At 38.4% G+C, this 16,884-nt stretch overlaps 1 protein-coding gene across 9 annotated transcripts in view; it reads right to left on the reverse strand.

Moving 5' to 3' along the window:
* Window positions 1-4,811: 4,811 nt before the first annotated feature.
* C33H2orf76 (chromosome 33 C2orf76 homolog) overlaps window positions 4,812-16,884 on the reverse strand; it is an 89,146-nt gene continuing 77,073 nt past the window's right edge. For all 9 annotated transcript variants that reach the window (XM_061135590.1, XM_061135588.1, XM_061135586.1 and 6 more), the window contains 2 exons: window positions 12,883-12,964; window positions 4,812-4,988 (listed from right to left, as the gene is read on the reverse strand). In XM_061135590.1, the coding sequence (XP_060991573.1) occupies window positions 4,912-4,988; window positions 12,883-12,964 (159 nt within the window). In that variant the 3' untranslated portion in view covers window positions 4,812-4,911. The remainder of the gene's footprint in view (window positions 4,989-12,882; window positions 12,965-16,884) is intronic.

Here is a 16,884-nt window from a genome sequence, read left to right on the forward strand (position 1 = left end):
AGCACCACAACTAGGGAGCAGTCCGCACTCGCTGCAACTAGAGAAAAAGCCCGCACACGGCACGAAGACCCAGCACAGCCAAAAATAAGAAGTTTTAGAAAAGAAAGAAAATGAGACTTCTCTATATAAGAGAATATTTTAAAATATTCAAATGATAATGCTTTAAAATGCACACTTAAAAACTGATATATGTGCAGGAAAAAAAAAAAAAAAAAAACTAAAGTCTGAACACCAAGTCATGCAAAAAAGAGACCATTGAAGGGCATTTTATTTCACCTTAGAGCTGTTTTTAGTCATTTACTTAGGCTGCGTCGAGTCTTCGTCGCGTCTTTTGGGATCTTTTGTGGTTGTTCACAGACTCCCTATTGTGGCGCTTGAACGTCACAGTGCACGGCTCACTAACTGCAGCTCACAGGCTTGGCTGCTCCGTGGCACGTGAAACTTAAGTTCCTTCACCAGGGATGGAACCCACATCCCCTGCATTACAAGCTGGACTCATAACCACTGGACCACCAAGAAAGTCCTCTAGAGTTGTTTTTAACAAGCACGTTATTACTTGTATAACTCAAAACACATCAAAAAGATCAGAAACATTAAAAAAATACACAGAAAAAATAACCTAGGTGGACTATGCCAAAATATTAATAGCAATTGCCCCATGGGTTCTTTTCCTGCCTCTTTTAATTTCTATACATGCACTAGTTTTTACTTATTCTTAACACAGATACATTCTCCTTAAATATTACAGATGAAGCCTTTTACCACTTTCACCTCCCAATCCTAGGCCCCTACCCAGGGGTAATCAATGTTATCAGTTTGGTGCATGTTCTTTCGTGTATATGTACATATGTGTATACAGTGTGTGTGTTCACACATACACACGTATACATAACATTATATATATTATCATATTCGGCCTTTTTTAAACAAATGACATCAGTTTGCATCAGAATTGCAGATAACCTCTGCAATTTCACCCATCAAGACGTCTCAAAGATTATCCCATGTCACTAAGTAATATGAATGGCCCTCATTGTTTTAGATTAAGTAGCAACACAAAATACAGATACGCCAAATGTCACTTGGCTGCTCTCTACTAGCAGCATTTAGTGTTTGTCTGCTAAAAATAATTCTGCAGTCAATTCTCTTATAAATGCCTTCTTCTGCAGCCATTAGAGGGTTTCCTTGAGATTCATTTTAAGAAGTGTAACTGCTAGGTCAAGAGAAGACACGCATTTGTTATTTTAACAGACAGTACATCAAATTGCTTGACTAAGTGACTGCACACGAATTTATACTCCCAGTGTAGGCACACATCACTGTCAATACTTGCTAACAAAACCTGTAACTTTTTGCCAACTTGATGAATAAAAATGACTCTCTGCTGTTTTAATTTCCTTGAATCACAGGATGTGTGTCTTTTCAAATTTTTATAAGCCATATGTTTCCATTTTTACAAATTTCGTCTTTACAAAATGTGTCCATTTTTCTGTTGCAGGTTTGTCCTTTTCTCATTGATTTTTATAAGAGTTTTTCATATATTCTGGAAACTAATCCTCTGTCTACCTTATATGTGCAAGTAGCTTTCCCCAGTCTTTGCCTTTCAATCTGTTAATATTGGCAGGGGGTGGGAGGAGAATCTAGTTTTTCATACCAATACACCAAATTCAGCAAATGATAGCATTTGAACATTTTGTGTTTTAAAGCCATCCTTACCCTGAGGTCATAAAAATAATCTTTTTTTTTCTAAAAAGTTCATTTCTTTTTTCATGTTTATTTAATCCATCTGAAATTTCAGTGAATGGTAGGAAGTAAGGTCCTTAGTCATTTTTTTAAGGCCTAGGCAGGTGCTAAATATCCATCTTTTTTCCACTGATTATAAATACCGTTACTATATACCAAGTTTCCATAGACATTAGTCAGTTTCTATTCATTGATTTTTTGGTTTGCTGTATCACAACCAAGCTGTTTTAATTACTACAGTTTTACAATATATTTTGACATGGGGTAGGCAATCCTCCCTCTCTGTTTTTCCAAACTGATCTTGGCTGTTCTTACACATTTGCTTTTCCAAATGAACCTTAAAATTAATTTGCCAAATCCCAATATAAATACTGAGGTTGCACTAGATTACAGATTAGGTATAAGTCAACATCTTTACTACACACCAAAGCTTCCACCTATGAACGTGTAGTATCTCTCTACTTAGGTCTCTTTTATCTTCTAGTTAACAGTTTTATAGCTTTTGCGCACACTTTAAGTTCATTATTAAGCACTCAAAGTCTCCTGTTAGTTCTCATAACTTGTCAGTTGATTCTCTTGCAATCATATGACCGGCAAATAACTGTTTTGTCTCCTCCTTTCCAATGCCTGTGATTCTCACTACTTTTCTTATTGTACTGGCTGCAATATGAGGCAGAACCATTCTGAATCTCACTGGTAATAGTGCCCTACCCCCCACCAACCCCGTCCCATTCATCTCATAGGTTTGCTTAAGCACTTCTCCATTAGTATGCTTCCTGTGGGTAACCTTCATCAGGTTAGGGAGATTCTGTTCTATTGTTATTCACACATTGGGTTGCACATCATCATATGCTTCTTTCTGGCATCTCTCAAGATAGCACAATTTCCTTCTTCTTTATAGATTTTGCAAGTTATGTACAATGATAAATTTTCTATGTTTTCAACCAATCTTTCACTTCTGATAAAAGTCCTTCTTAGTCATAATATATTTTAATTTCTGACTTTTACATCTGTGTTTACAAGTGAGAAAAGGCTATATGTAACTTTCTAACAAGGAAAATAAATACAGGCCAAAACAAAGGATTAGACATGCATACATATTTTTGCATTATTTGTTAAAAAGAAAACATATAGGTAAAGAATGCTTAATTTTTCTTAAAAAAGAAAAAAAGTCTGGGTAAACTGAACGTTTGAAAAATAATCAAACTGAATGTGCTTTTAACTTATTTTTCTACTTACTTACTTTTCTGTTTGGGTTCAGGCTGTCACCACCAATGCAGTCACTCGCTCCAGCAATAATCTGGAAGAATTAAAGTCTCCTTTCCTCCTTCTTCTACACCTTCCACAACAGCCATTCAGCAAGCCCCAAAGATTTTACCTCATAGCTCTCCTAGGAGGCCACAGGATAAAATGGGCAAGGTCAAGAATTTCAAACAGACCTGGCCCCGCTTGCAGTGCACATCACTGTGTTGCCTCAGGTAAGTTACTTTACCTCTCTGGGCCCTGATTTCTTCATCTACAAACAGATATGACACTATCAAGACTAAAGAGCTGTGCATGCTACATCACTTCGGTCATGTCTGACTCTTTTCCACCCTATGGACCATAGCCCACACCAGGCTCCTCTGTCCAGGGGATTCTCCGGGCAAGAATACTAGAATGGGTTGCCATGCCCTCCTCCAGGGGATCTTCCCAATCTAGGGATCAAACCCGTGTCTCTTGTGTCTCCTGATTTGGCAGGTGGGTTCTTTACCACTTGTGCCACCTGGGAAGCCCTTTAAGGAGTTGTGATAAAAATTAAATAACACATGTAGACAGCTAACACAATGCCTGCCATTTAATGCATGACCAAAGGTTAGCATTACTTCAGCAAGGTCTCCTCTTCTCCCTTCCCCTCAGCTGGGTCCTAGGTTGAGGCCTTCCAAACTGCACCTGGTCTATGACAACTGTCTTCTAGTCTCTCTGCCATATGGACACTGCTGCCAAAGCTTACTTTCTAATATACACATCTAATCATATAATTTACCTGTTTAAATCTTCCCATTGGCTCCCAACTACCTACTATGTAAAGTTCCAACTCCTTAGCATGACTTATAAGGCCTAGCTCAATGGACTTTCTGCCCTTTTCTTCCTCTATACTCCAAGTACTTTGCCTTTAAACAAAGCAATGCTTCTTCTGGCTATGTGAACCAGATTTTCAAGTTTGATTTTTGTTTTGTTAGTTTCTTTGTTTTAGCAGAATAGATTTTCTTATATTAGCCTCACCACAATGAAGACTTACTAGCAATTTAAGGCTTCATGGAACAATTCTAGAGCCAACTAACCTCTCTTAAGAGTTCTGCTTAGATACACGCTGGCTGAGAGGCCCCCTTGAATCCACTATTCTTCAGATGCTGGTAGTCAGACATCAAAGTATTATATTATTTTGAAAGAATGACTTAGACTTGTTCTCAATGGACAATTTTCTTCCAGAAGTGTAAACTTCCTGCTACCTCCTCTCGCCAAATAAATGAGTTTGATTCTATTATAGTTTGCTCCTGAAGTCAGGAAACACAGCTCAGAAAAACACATTTCGGCAATGTTATTTGTGTGGGCTGTAACAGGAAAAGAAAGAAGAAACTCTCTTATATCAGAAAACCTCCCTAAAATATACCCAGTTTAATTTCATGTGTGGTGGTACTTATCACAGTGAGTGAAAAGATGGCATTCATGGTCGTAAGAGACTCTTATGGTCATTCATGGTCATAAGAATCCCTGCCAGACAAAGATAGTAACAGGGGCTCTAATTAGAAACTTTGGAGAAAATGCAAAATAAAAGAGAATGCCCTTAGTCTTATAATCTTTTTTAAAGAATCCAACATGCAAGTCACCAAAATGACCTCTAATTTCGAGAAACAAATGATAACTAAAGAGCCAACACTCCATGGTGATTTTTGAACAATTATTTCTTTCACTTAAAACCAGATCTTTTTCCTATAAATGAATACACTATTTTACAACAAGAAAGAAAGAAATAAGACCTGCACAAGAGAGAACACACCACAGATTTTACCTCAAACGGCAGAGGCTGGGATTAATTTTTTTAAGTTTATTTGTCAATTTCAGAAACTCACTAGTGGAATAAACAGCTTAATACAAGTATGCAAAAAAGGAAGCTCTGTGAGGTTTTCACCAGGATGAAATGGGATTAGCTTTGTAGTTCTTATAGTCTTCTTCACAGAAGAATGCAATTTCAGTTTCACTGGCTGAAAAAAAAAAAAGAAAAACAGAAAATGGAAAAAAATTTTTAATGTAAAACTAGATTTTAAATAAGTATGGAAATCCATATTTCATTGATTCAGTGCTTCCAAGGCCTAAAGTTAGAAAAGCGAGTTTGGTTTCACATTTCACAAAATCAACAAGAAGTTTAAGTACGAGAATCTAGAATTCAACCGATTTAAAAGTAAAAAGAAAAATAACCAAAAAAATTAAAAACAAGAGTTAACATATGAATCTGGTTTTCAAGAAATCATAAAATTGTTCATTTATAGTCCTCTTGACAATCCTAGAAATAATAAGCCATTATTTTTTTTTCCAAATGTGTTACTCTGTTCCTGAAGGAAGAGGAAAACTCTTTTCTCCCCGCTCTGAAATTAGCCTGTAGGTATAATAATTTAATACTTAGAGGATCAGTAGAATATTTTACAGATCACTTTACATTCTCCCTCATGACCCATCAAAATATGTGTCTGAAGAAGTTAATTTTTTGCCCGCTTATGACTAATTCATGAGGCTTCAACAATATGCAAAGTGAAAGACACAAATTGGCTTCTACCGCAATACCTTCAAATACCTCTAATTATTCACAAGGGATATGGCACAGCTAAAGGACCCACAAAGGTTCAGAGCAGTCACAATTCTTTCAACCTAGCAGGTCAAGGACTCTGTCTTCTAAAACAATAAGTCAGCAACATTATTAATTCAGACTGGAGACAAATCTGATGGAAAGCCTTCCAATTATTAAACATGCAATTCTTTAAGGTGTTGCGCCAACAAGTTCCCATTTTTTAAATTAAATCAGAAGTTAATACAGCCTGCTTAGCTTTTACAGAAAGAGCAAAAGGGCCTTTAGAATCTTGACAAGAAAACAGGCAAGATTATTTGTAATGAATACTGATCACTCCATTAACATATTCTCTAAAAACAGACAAGTGAAACTCCTCAAGCCAAATAAATAGGATAATAAGGAAGGATGCCAAGGATTACCACTGGTCTCCCAGTTTAAAGCGCTCATCTCTTCATTAGAATTTATCACAGAAGAATGAAATTAAACAGCTTAGCATAACATTTCATTTAAAGTGTTTTTGCTGGTTTTAAGTATACCAAATTTGATGTTTCTCAAACCTAAATTCCTGTGGTCTTTACAGAAAATATAGAAATGTTGAAAGAAGAAAATAAAATCACCCAGTGTCTCAGATCCTCATTCCAGCCCTTTTATAAATTCAAGATTAAATGAAGATTAATCTTGATAAAAATCAGACCAGGAACTCTTGTCACAATAAGCCTGGGTGTGTGTGTGTAGGCCAGCAGGGAAGACACAGCAGAAAGAAATTGGGAACCGATGAGAGGGGCTGTAAACAAATACACCCTGGGCAAACAGTAAGTTAATGTACAGTTAAATATTACAAGAAAATGGCATTTAAATTAAAAACTAAGACCTCTATACTGGGAATTAGTAAAATGTTGAAAAGGGGGCTTCAAAAAATTCAGTATTCAAAGAGAAGATATTCTGAGATCTATCCTTTATATAAAGAGCTCCTTTTTTGAAGAGAAGTAAGCCCAAAGGTAGACCTACATAATTTGCAAGTGATTCTAATATCCTCCTCCTGATATTAGGAGAATAAGCAAAAGTCCCCTGTTCTTAATAATCACAATGCAAGATTTCATACACAATGTGCTATTTACATATAGAACTTTACACAGTGATTTGCCCACACAGCACTTCGCTCAATACACACTAACTGTGATTACAATTTTCACTTACTGCAATTGACATTTATCTGTATACCCCTTTTGAGAAACTAGTACATCTTACGGCTCTTCAGGATACCAGTAATAGGTTTAGAATTAAATTAATGTATAGAAAGAACTAACAAAGCATTTCTGTTTTGACACATAAGTTCTCCTGGGTCTAATTAAGTTATAGATCAATCCATTATTTATATACTACAGGCTTAAAAATGAGGTCATCTAAGGTAAAGATTTTATTTTCAGATGAATGACTTTTTTTTCAGGAAAACTACATTGACAAATGGGTTAAACTCAAATGGTCCAGGTTGATAAAAATGTTCACCCTTAACAAATTGGAGAATAACACACAAATTAGGAGTTAGCTGCTTTGAACATTCAGGAGAAAGACGTAAGGTGGATTTTAAACTTTAGTAATGTGGTCCTTAAGCAAAAACAGAACATAATGTTTTTTTCTTAAATCTACAGAACCTTACTGAAAAATGTCTGAGACAATGATTTCACATATTTAGACTGCAGATTTGCTTGCCAATTACAATGAAAACAAATTACAAAAGATTTTCAAGACCTCTACGTAATCACCCTTTCCTCCATCATGCCCAATTCTATTTAAAATGGCTCCAGAAGAACCTCAGGAAGTCTGCCACATGCTGGTCCCCTAGGGCACCTGATTTTAAATTAAATGTGCTGCAGGGCAGTGCACTCAGGTGCAGGGTGCCTTGGCATGAGAATGTGAAATGAATGTGCTTCTCAAATCCAATAAATACGCCACCAGCACATCCCTTTGTCTGACTAGCAAATGAAACCACGTAAGGGCTCGCCAAATACATCTGTGGATCATTTTAATACTGACTTTCAAGTTTAATGAAACAAACACAAGCAAGGACATTAAAATGTTGGATTAAGAATTTTATAATGTTTCCATTATAAAATGCACACATATACACCTTGAATGGGAAAATAATAACTTCAAATTTTTTATAAAAAGAAGAAAAACCAATTTTAAATGTAGAAATCTCAGGAAAGTTGAGTAAAATGTACTTAAAATCCTCAACTAACTTGTTTCAATAAAGCCATCTATCAACAAGGACTTACTGTATGGCTTCTAAATCCTGAGCCTCACATCAAAGTCGCGTGCAGCACAGCAACTGTCGTCTGAGAAAAGAGGCTGAGACATGTGTCCTGGCTGTAGTACAATTAATGATCAGAGCAGGCTGTAATGTGAATAATAACTCCAGGTCATTGGCAAAACAAAAAAAGCCAGGAAGGGCAAGGTGTGATTTCTGCAGCAATTTGACACCAAAAGGACAGGTTCACTGTCTCGCCTGGTCCAGGACTCATCCTTGCAAGTTTCACAAAAGTCTAATCTACAAATCATTCAAAACCATGCCCACAGCTGTGTTGTACTTCTAACTTTTCAACAAAGGAGGTCAACAATCCAACAAGTAGTTCCAAACAACCGTGTGTCTTTTATTTCTTATTTACTTGAGAATCTGTTTTCAAGCTGGTTGAGAAGATTTCAAACTATAGTTTGGAGAAAACAAATATAGAAATGAGTCTGACCTTTGATAGACTGGACACTGTGATTCCACATCAGCATGCAGAATGAAAGTGTTAGTCGGTCAGTCGTATCCGATTCCTTGTGACCCCGTGGACTGTCGCCCTCCAGGATTCTCGGTCATGGGATTCTCCAGGCAAGAATACTCGAGTCGGTTGCCATTCCCTTCTCCAGGGGATCCTCCTGACCAAGGGATCAAACCCGTGTCTCCTGCATCAGCAGGCAGATTCTTTACATCTGAGCTACCAGGGAAGCCCGAGGGGAGGGCCAAAAGGGAAGAATCATGTCTGGGAGGTTCCTTCTGATCTTCTTTCTCTGGGATCCCAAATTCCCTGGGCCTGCCACCTATTTCATCAAGCACCAGATCGTTGCTGCTATAACGTTAACATGAACAGCCAGTGAAACACGCTGTCAAAGCAGGAAAGCATGTATGCCCCAAGATATTTACCACCTAAAAGAGAATGGAACAGGGACTCAAACCTTCAGGAAACACTAATCATACATGATCCTGATTAAAGAAGTGGAGCCAAGGAATCCTACAATCTGAGCCGCTTAGCCAAGATCACCAAGAGGGGTCGGGCACCAAGACTGGGTTTCGGTTGTGGGCAGACGATAGGGGAGTGACACAGAAAGTGAAAACAAACCACAAGGGAATCAGGGAATTATTACAAGATGTGGCTTGATGCGCACTCTTCCCAGAGGTGAGCACTTAGTTTGCCAGACCGTGTCTTGTTTTAAAATATTTCCAGTAAAACATAAACTGACTTCAGAAGAGTTACCCTATCTCAGTTTCTTTCCTAAACCGGAGAAAAAAGATAGCAATAGTAGAACGCAGCAAAATGAAAGAGATAAAATATAACCCCAGAAATATTTAACATGAAAATTTATCACTTAGGGGAATTAGTCCATAAAACCACAACTGTTAACAACAAGATCTTTAAATTATAAATAACAATTCTAGGTAAGGCCTTCTTCCTTCTTCCACAAAACAAATCTTTTTACTGATGTATTTTAGGACTAAATCCACAAGCAAAAACCTTCCCTGACGTCAAGCGTAGAATATACAATTGGGGTCGGCAATGTAGATGAAAGGCTAGAGAATTTCTCGGTGAGAAAAGAAATCTTCAAACCAGTTTGTTCCCCTAATTTCCCCCCCACAGGCTTTCTTTTCCTTTCATGATTTTTACAGGAAAGTCATAATGATACATTTGTTACACTGGCCTTATTCCCATGGCAACTGGCTGTGATGGCAGAGTGACAGCGCTACAGCAAGATCAAGTGGTAAGGAGGGAGAGAGCGATGACTGAGAATTTTTGTCCTAAAACCTCTTAAAAACCTAACCAGGCACAGCACCAAAGGAGGTAAAATTCCCTAGAAAAATCACACATTTCAAGTACTGCTTTTACAACTCTACTCCCACTGAGAATTTTTTGTTCCTCTCCTGGGGCCATCACCTCCTTCCCCATGTGTAATAACTATGGCTTGTTCTCAAGGGTACAGAAACACTGCTCTCAGCAACAAAGGGGAACATGCAGAAGAGGGGGTTGCTCCCAACAGGGATGGAAGACACCCTCAACCAGGGCAAGAGAACAGTTTGAAGTAACAACCTGAAACCAGTGGAGAACCCATGAAAACGATCCAATTCTGATCGAAGATATACATGGCCTTAAAACAAGAATCACCCCCCCAAAAAAAGTGATTTGATTTATACCTTTATAGGTGGTTGTTATATAAATCTGAAATTGATGACAATTAAACCAACAACTTGAGATTTTAACAAATTCAAAACACTTGCCAATTGCTTTCTCCAAAATGGTTTCCAAATAAAATGAAGTGTTTTTGAGGGCGTTTACATGCATTGCTCCAGATGCTTTCATATACATTCTTTTATTTAACCCTATGACAACCCTCTGAAATACGTTTATTATTTGTTTCATTTTACAGAAATCAAAGTGGAAGTTCAGAGAGTCTAAATGGCTTCCAGAAGGTCACAGATGCAGAGCCGACATTCAAACCAATTTTCCCTAAATTTAGGAGTTGATTCCTTAAAATTGGGCCCTTACTTTATAAGTAACACATGTAAATTATACAAGAAAGTTTAAATTACAAGAACAATTAGGTAAAATGGAGAATAAAGAAAAAAAAGAAACAATTGCTGGCAATGCCACCACCCAGGGAAACCACTTCTATAATTTTAGTAGATGATCTCTTCTTCATATACATATACAGACATGTAAATACATCTAAAAATAATAATGGTATCACACAATACATTTTCTATTTCCATTCAATAAAGCTCCACATCAATGCATCTCAAACCAGGAAGGTGAGAGCTAACACTTCTGAATATGTATCACAACCTGGGAGGAGTCACAGAGTTGAAGAAGCATACTTCTGTTGGCTTGGTAATAGATATGACAGAAAATTACTTAGTAAGTTTGAGAAAGTCTTACTGGTCAAATTGATCAACAAAGTTAGAGGTAATACACCTTCCCAAAAGTAGTACAAGGGAACATACATTTTCTAACATTCCTTCAGATACAACCGCTGTTCTTCATGTCTGCTAGTCTTAAATTATTGCTTGCCCAAGGTCACCCAGACAGTACGTAGTAGTCAAGCTGTTAACCCAAGCACTCCGACTTCAGCCTCTAATTCTTAATCACTAGAGTAGTAAACTACATAAAATTCAGTCTCTATTTTCATATATATTGCTCTCATTACTAATAGGGCTGAACTATTTATGTTAGCTATTTCTTCTATCAGTAATTTATTTCTCTTTTTTATACTAGTTATAAGACCTCTTTATAAAGTCAGGCTTTCTTTGTCATATATGCTGCAAATATTTTTTCACAATTTATTGCTTCTCCTTTAACTCTGTTTATGTGGTTAAATCTATCATTTCTCCCTGCTTTATGGCTTCTGGATTCAAGGGCATGCTTAGAAAGCTCTTCTCCCCAAGATTATGAAACTACTGACCTACATTTTACCTAAAAACTTTTTTACATTGTAAACATTTAATCTATATAGAATTTATTTTAGAATAAGGACTAAGAACTTAAGTTTTATTTTCTCAAATGTTTTGGCAATGGTCCCAACAGTTTCTGGCTAATTCATTCTTTTCTCCACTTATTTGAGATGTCAAAATTTTTTCATACCATGAAACTGTTTTTTAGTTGGTTTTTTAATTTTCCAGTCTTTTCCATGGAGCTGTCGATTTCTGTATCAATGCTGCTGCTGCTGCTAAGTCGCTTCAGTCGTGTCCAACTCTGTGCAACCCCACAGACGGCAGCCCACCAGGCTCCACCGTCTCCAATGCATGAAAGTGAAAAGTGAAAGTGAAGTCGCTCAGTGTCCGACTTAGTGACCCCATGGACTGCAGCCCACCAGGCTCCTCCATCCATGGGATTGTCCAGGCCAAGAGTCCTGGAGTGGGGTGCCATTGCCTTCTCTGGCCTGTATCAATACCAGCCTGTTATAACAAGTATAGTTTTATGCTTAATAAGCAGTTAAGTGCTACCTGCTATAATAAAATAAGCATCAAATTAAGAAGAAATAAAGGCCAAATTAAACATTGTTTTTTCAAATAACAGCAATCAATCTTATTTAGTCACAATATGGAAAGACACTAAATCTAGCCAAGAGTATAGACTTAGACACAGAAAACAAGTCTGAGATTATATAACATGGCATTCAAAATCATATCTAAGTTAGAGATGTCAGGAGCCCACTTTAACCACATGTGTCATTTAAAAATGAATTCCTGGCAGATGAGACAACAATTAAACACCTGCCAAAACAATTTAAGGATTCCTAACATGGACCTCATGAACCCTAGAGTGTCCCTTAACCAGTGCATACAAAAAATTAGAAAGTAAGTGTGATTTGTCAGAGGCATAATGCCTTCAACTGCTCACTTCTCCCTCAAAACCTTCGTTGCACTACCACATCATCTCTAAGTATACATGTAAGTAGAATTATAGTGACATCTAATGGTCACAACACATGTCACATAGGATTTCTTTAAAATAAAACTGCATGCATATTCCAAATTGAAAGGTCAAATCAGGCAATTTTTCAACTGCACACCATAGGCTCCTATTTGAAATTCCATGACTTGTTCGGCTCGGAGTGATTTGGATAACTATCAGAAACCACGCTGCTTGTTATACAAACAACATCTCACTTCATTATTCCACGATACTTCTATCGGGCCCTTTTCTCTTAAACTATCAGCTCAAATGAAGCTGATATGAGTAAGTAGGTTATTAAGTGAGTAATAACCTGTCAATCACTTAAAATAACCCTCAGCAGAATTCTGAGCATACTTTCTCGAAAGAACTATTTGCATGCTGAACGTTGGGAGAGCAGATATCTACTGCCCTCAGTCAAATGATCTGAATGTACATCATTCTTGTCCTTCCCCTCTGAATAATTATCAGGTAGTGTAAAGAGCACCAAGGGTAGCATTTACTTTGCATTGAGTTGTCCAAATATAATCAGCCAGACATTGCCATCCAGGCCGGGAAAGCGAGTGCCCCCTCCAGCTCCACAGACACACACACACACTTTCTCACCGATTCCAGCTGCTTTCAGGGTGCTATCTTCTTTTAACAGGAGTCTGTCATCATCTTCCAAACTCAACACAAGTTCATTTGTCTAGAAAGAAAAAAAAATCTACTTTTTACCAGTACTTTTATTAGTTTCACATTTAGTGAGATTCCTCAAAGACAACTGAATTGTTACTTTGGGTCACAGTAATAATCCAAATCACATTTTGCTCTCATCACTGTAGGGAAAGCAGTGAACAGGTACACGGTGAGTGCCTACTAAATACACGCTACATAAAGCACTAGGGAGACAGGGCTAGAACACAGAGCTTTCGTGCTGGAGCTGGGTTAAAAATTCAGGTTCCACAAATATCCAGCTGCGTGGTCTCAATAAATTACATAGCCTTAGGAAAAAAAAAAAAGAGGGGTAGCAATGCATCTTCTTATTGCCATGTGGTGAGGATGAAGAGAGATGGAGTATGTAAACCCCCAGTGCAGTGCCAGTCACATGGGGAGTAGTGGTAGCTGTCAGTGTTCTGTTTCATCATCATCTCATCCTCACAATAACCCAGGAGGATTCAGAGAGGCTAGGATACAGGCTCAGAGGATGTGATCAGGGGACTAAGGTTCTGTTAGTGGAAACACTGACAGAAACCGCCCACCCTGGTCAGGCACTACAGTAACCATCTGCATGATTTTACAACAGAAGATCCTAGTGAGAAAAACAGAACTAACAAGCCACCACCAACTGGAAGAATTTGGGAAAGGTCAAAAGGAGATGCCACATGTCCTACCAATCTCCCAGAATCCTTCTCACTGGAACCCATCTTGGCTGAACAATGCTTGCTCCACCAGGAAGGACCCTGAGTCCGAATGACTGGCCAGAGACAACCCAGAAGCTAATCTCATCACCATAAACCCGAGACTGCAGGCCACATGGCGGAGCAGTGCCCCTGGGTCCCCGTACCCGCCTGCTCTTCACCCGGGAGCCCCTTCCCAGTGAAGTCTCCGGCTTTCTCAGCATGTGTGTCTCCTCGGACAATTCATTTCCCAGTCTTAGACAGGAGCTCAGTCTAGGGTCCTAGTAGGTGTCCCTCTTCCCGCAACAGATCCAGTTTTAACCAGTCTGACTTCTGAAGAGAAGCAAGTTTGCCTCCGCTGAAAGCTCACATATTTAAAAACCCCTCCATCTAACAAACACTTGGTCCCAAGTCCTGTTGACTAACATTTGTCTTTGTGATTTAGGGAGAGTTTGCTCTCCAATGCTACTCACAAATCCACTTAAACGTCAAAAACACTGAGCCTGCCTCTAAACAGCACCTAGTATTGAGCCCTCGCCGGGCACACAGCACCACCTGCCCACCGGAACGCAGCTGTTTAGTACCAGATTCTCTTTCCAGAATATGGCTGAGCCAGAGGCGCAAAAGAAAGGCCTCTCAGCAGTCAAAAGAGCCGCCCCGGGAGCCATGCTCCACAGCTTTACTCACTAGAAGGAGCACGGGGGCTTAAACGCACACAGATTAAAAGGGGGGAGAAAACTTTACTGAAAAAATCATTTTAGAATAGGTAATACACACTCACAAGACAAAATTCTCCAAGTACATATGGACAGAATGAGAAGTAGGCTCCTCCCTCCTCCACCCAGCTACCCAGTTCTCCTCCAGAGAATTTGTACTAATTCTTATGCATCCTTCCAGAGACTGTCCTTGTACCTTCCAGAGACTGTTGTTGTACATGTACGTGCAGGCAGAGATGTGCCTATAAACTTTTACACACCAATGACGGCATGGTATATGCTGTGTTCTAACTTCTCTTAAAATACCTCAAAGTCATTCGGATACAACTGAACTTACAAAACAAAAAGAGACTCACAGACGTAGAGAACGAACTTACGATTGCTGGGGGAAAGGATGAGGGGAAAGGATAGTTAGGGAGTTTGGGATGGACACGTACACACAGCTCTATTTAAAATGGATAACCAACAAGGACCTAATGTACAGCACATGCAGCTCTGCTCCATGTCATGCGGCAGCCGAGACGGGAGCAGGGTTTGGGAGAGAACGGATACATGTGTATGTATGGCTGAGTCCCTTAGCTGTTCAGCTGAAACTATCACAACATTGTTTACCAGCTATACCCCAATACAACATGAAATATCTTAAAGTCATTCAAAATCAGTTTAAGAGCTGCATCATAATTTATCAAGGCCGCAGTATATTCCAACGGAAGGATTAACACTCTCTCTGTCCCTACTGACGGACATCCACGTTGTTTCCTATCTCTTCCTATCCTCCTCAGTCCTGCATCAAACATCCTTGTCCATGTATCGTTTGGTGTATGTACAAGTTTTGTCTGTAAGATAAATTCCTAGAAGTAGAACTGTTCGGTCAGAGAGGAAGTACCATTTTTATTTTGACAGATGTCTCCAAATTACTCTCCAAAGAAGCGGTACCCACTTATACCACCGCTACCCATCACAGAGAGTCCCTGCTTCCCATACCCTCACAAGCACAGTGCATTATTGAAAGATTTTGATATTGCCAATCTAGCAAATGTAGATTAAGAATAGTGTTGTGGTGGTGGTTTAGTCACTGAGTTGTATCTGACTCTTGGACCCCTGGACTGTAGCCCTCCATGTTCCTCTATCCATAGGATTTTCCAGGCAAGAATACTGAAGTGGGTTGCCATTTCCTTCTCCAGGGGATCTTCCTGACCCAGGGATTGAACCTGGGTCTGCTGCACTGTAGGCAGATTCTTTACCTACTCAGCTACCATGGAAGCCCCCAAGAAGAGTATTAATTTATATTTACTTGAGTGTGAATAGTGACCCCATGGACTGTAGCCCACCAGGCTCCTCCGTCTATGGGATTTTCCAAAGGTGTGAATAGCTTCTATCTTTTAATAAACTTGTAGGATAATTTTTTAAATGGAATTGTGGAATACTGTTACATTCTAAGAAAACTGGGCTTCCCTGAAGGCTCGGATGGTAAAGAATCGGCCTGAAATGTAGGAGACCTGGGTTCAATCCAAGGTCAGGAAGATCCTCTGGAGAAGGGAATGGCTACCCACGCCAGTCACAAAGAGTTGGACACAACTGAGTGACTAACACTTACTTGTCACTAAGAAAATTAGGTCTTTTCTGTAATACAAGTTAGAAAATCTCCCAGTTTTCTTTTGTTCCTTCATTTTCCTTCTAGTGCCTTTTTTTTTAAAGAAGGTGCTGAATGTCTACTGAATGAATAAAGGAAAATGTATCAATCTTTTATTTTTCTATCATACTTAAAAAGACCTTCAGTGTAAGATTACTTTAAAATCCCATGTTTCCTTAAAATATTGTAATTAACTTCATCTTTTAAACTTTTAATCATAGAGTATTTCAAACATAAAATGTATGCATGATAGTACAATGAACCCTTCATGTACCCAACATCCAGCTTGAACATATTATCCACTAATGTTAATCTAGTTAATCTCTATCCTCACCTATGGGTTTCATCTTAGACTTATTTGAGTATTTATTTTGGCATAAGGAAAAGGATATGGATTCAATTTAACTGTTTTCCAGCTGCTCCAGTAACATTTACTGAATCCTCCATATTTTCTCCATAAATCTGAAATGCAGTATTCACTATATACTAAATTCCCATATATAACTGGGTCCATTTTTGGACTTCTGATTCTGTGTCTTTGAACTAACAGTTCATGTGACAGTACCACACTGTTTTAATTACTATAGTTTTACAGTATGTCTTAATGTGCCAGGGTCAGTCACTCTCATTTCTCTATTTTCTGACTATTCTTCATTACTTATTTTTTGCATGTTTTATAATCAGTTTCTTTAGCTTTTATATATACATCACACACACACATATATATACAAATACATATATACACACAACTGTTACTAGAATTTTATTTGGGTGGCATTAAATTTGTAAATTAACTATGAGAGAACTGACATCTTCATACTGTTGCCTCTTCCCATCCAAATGTCCTTTCCATTTCCACTTAAATCTCATCTTATATCCC

Source organism: Dama dama, chromosome 33, assembly GCF_033118175.1.
Source record: "Dama dama isolate Ldn47 chromosome 33, ASM3311817v1, whole genome shotgun sequence".
In the NCBI taxonomy this organism is placed as follows: Eukaryota; Metazoa; Chordata; class Mammalia; order Artiodactyla; family Cervidae; genus Dama; species Dama dama.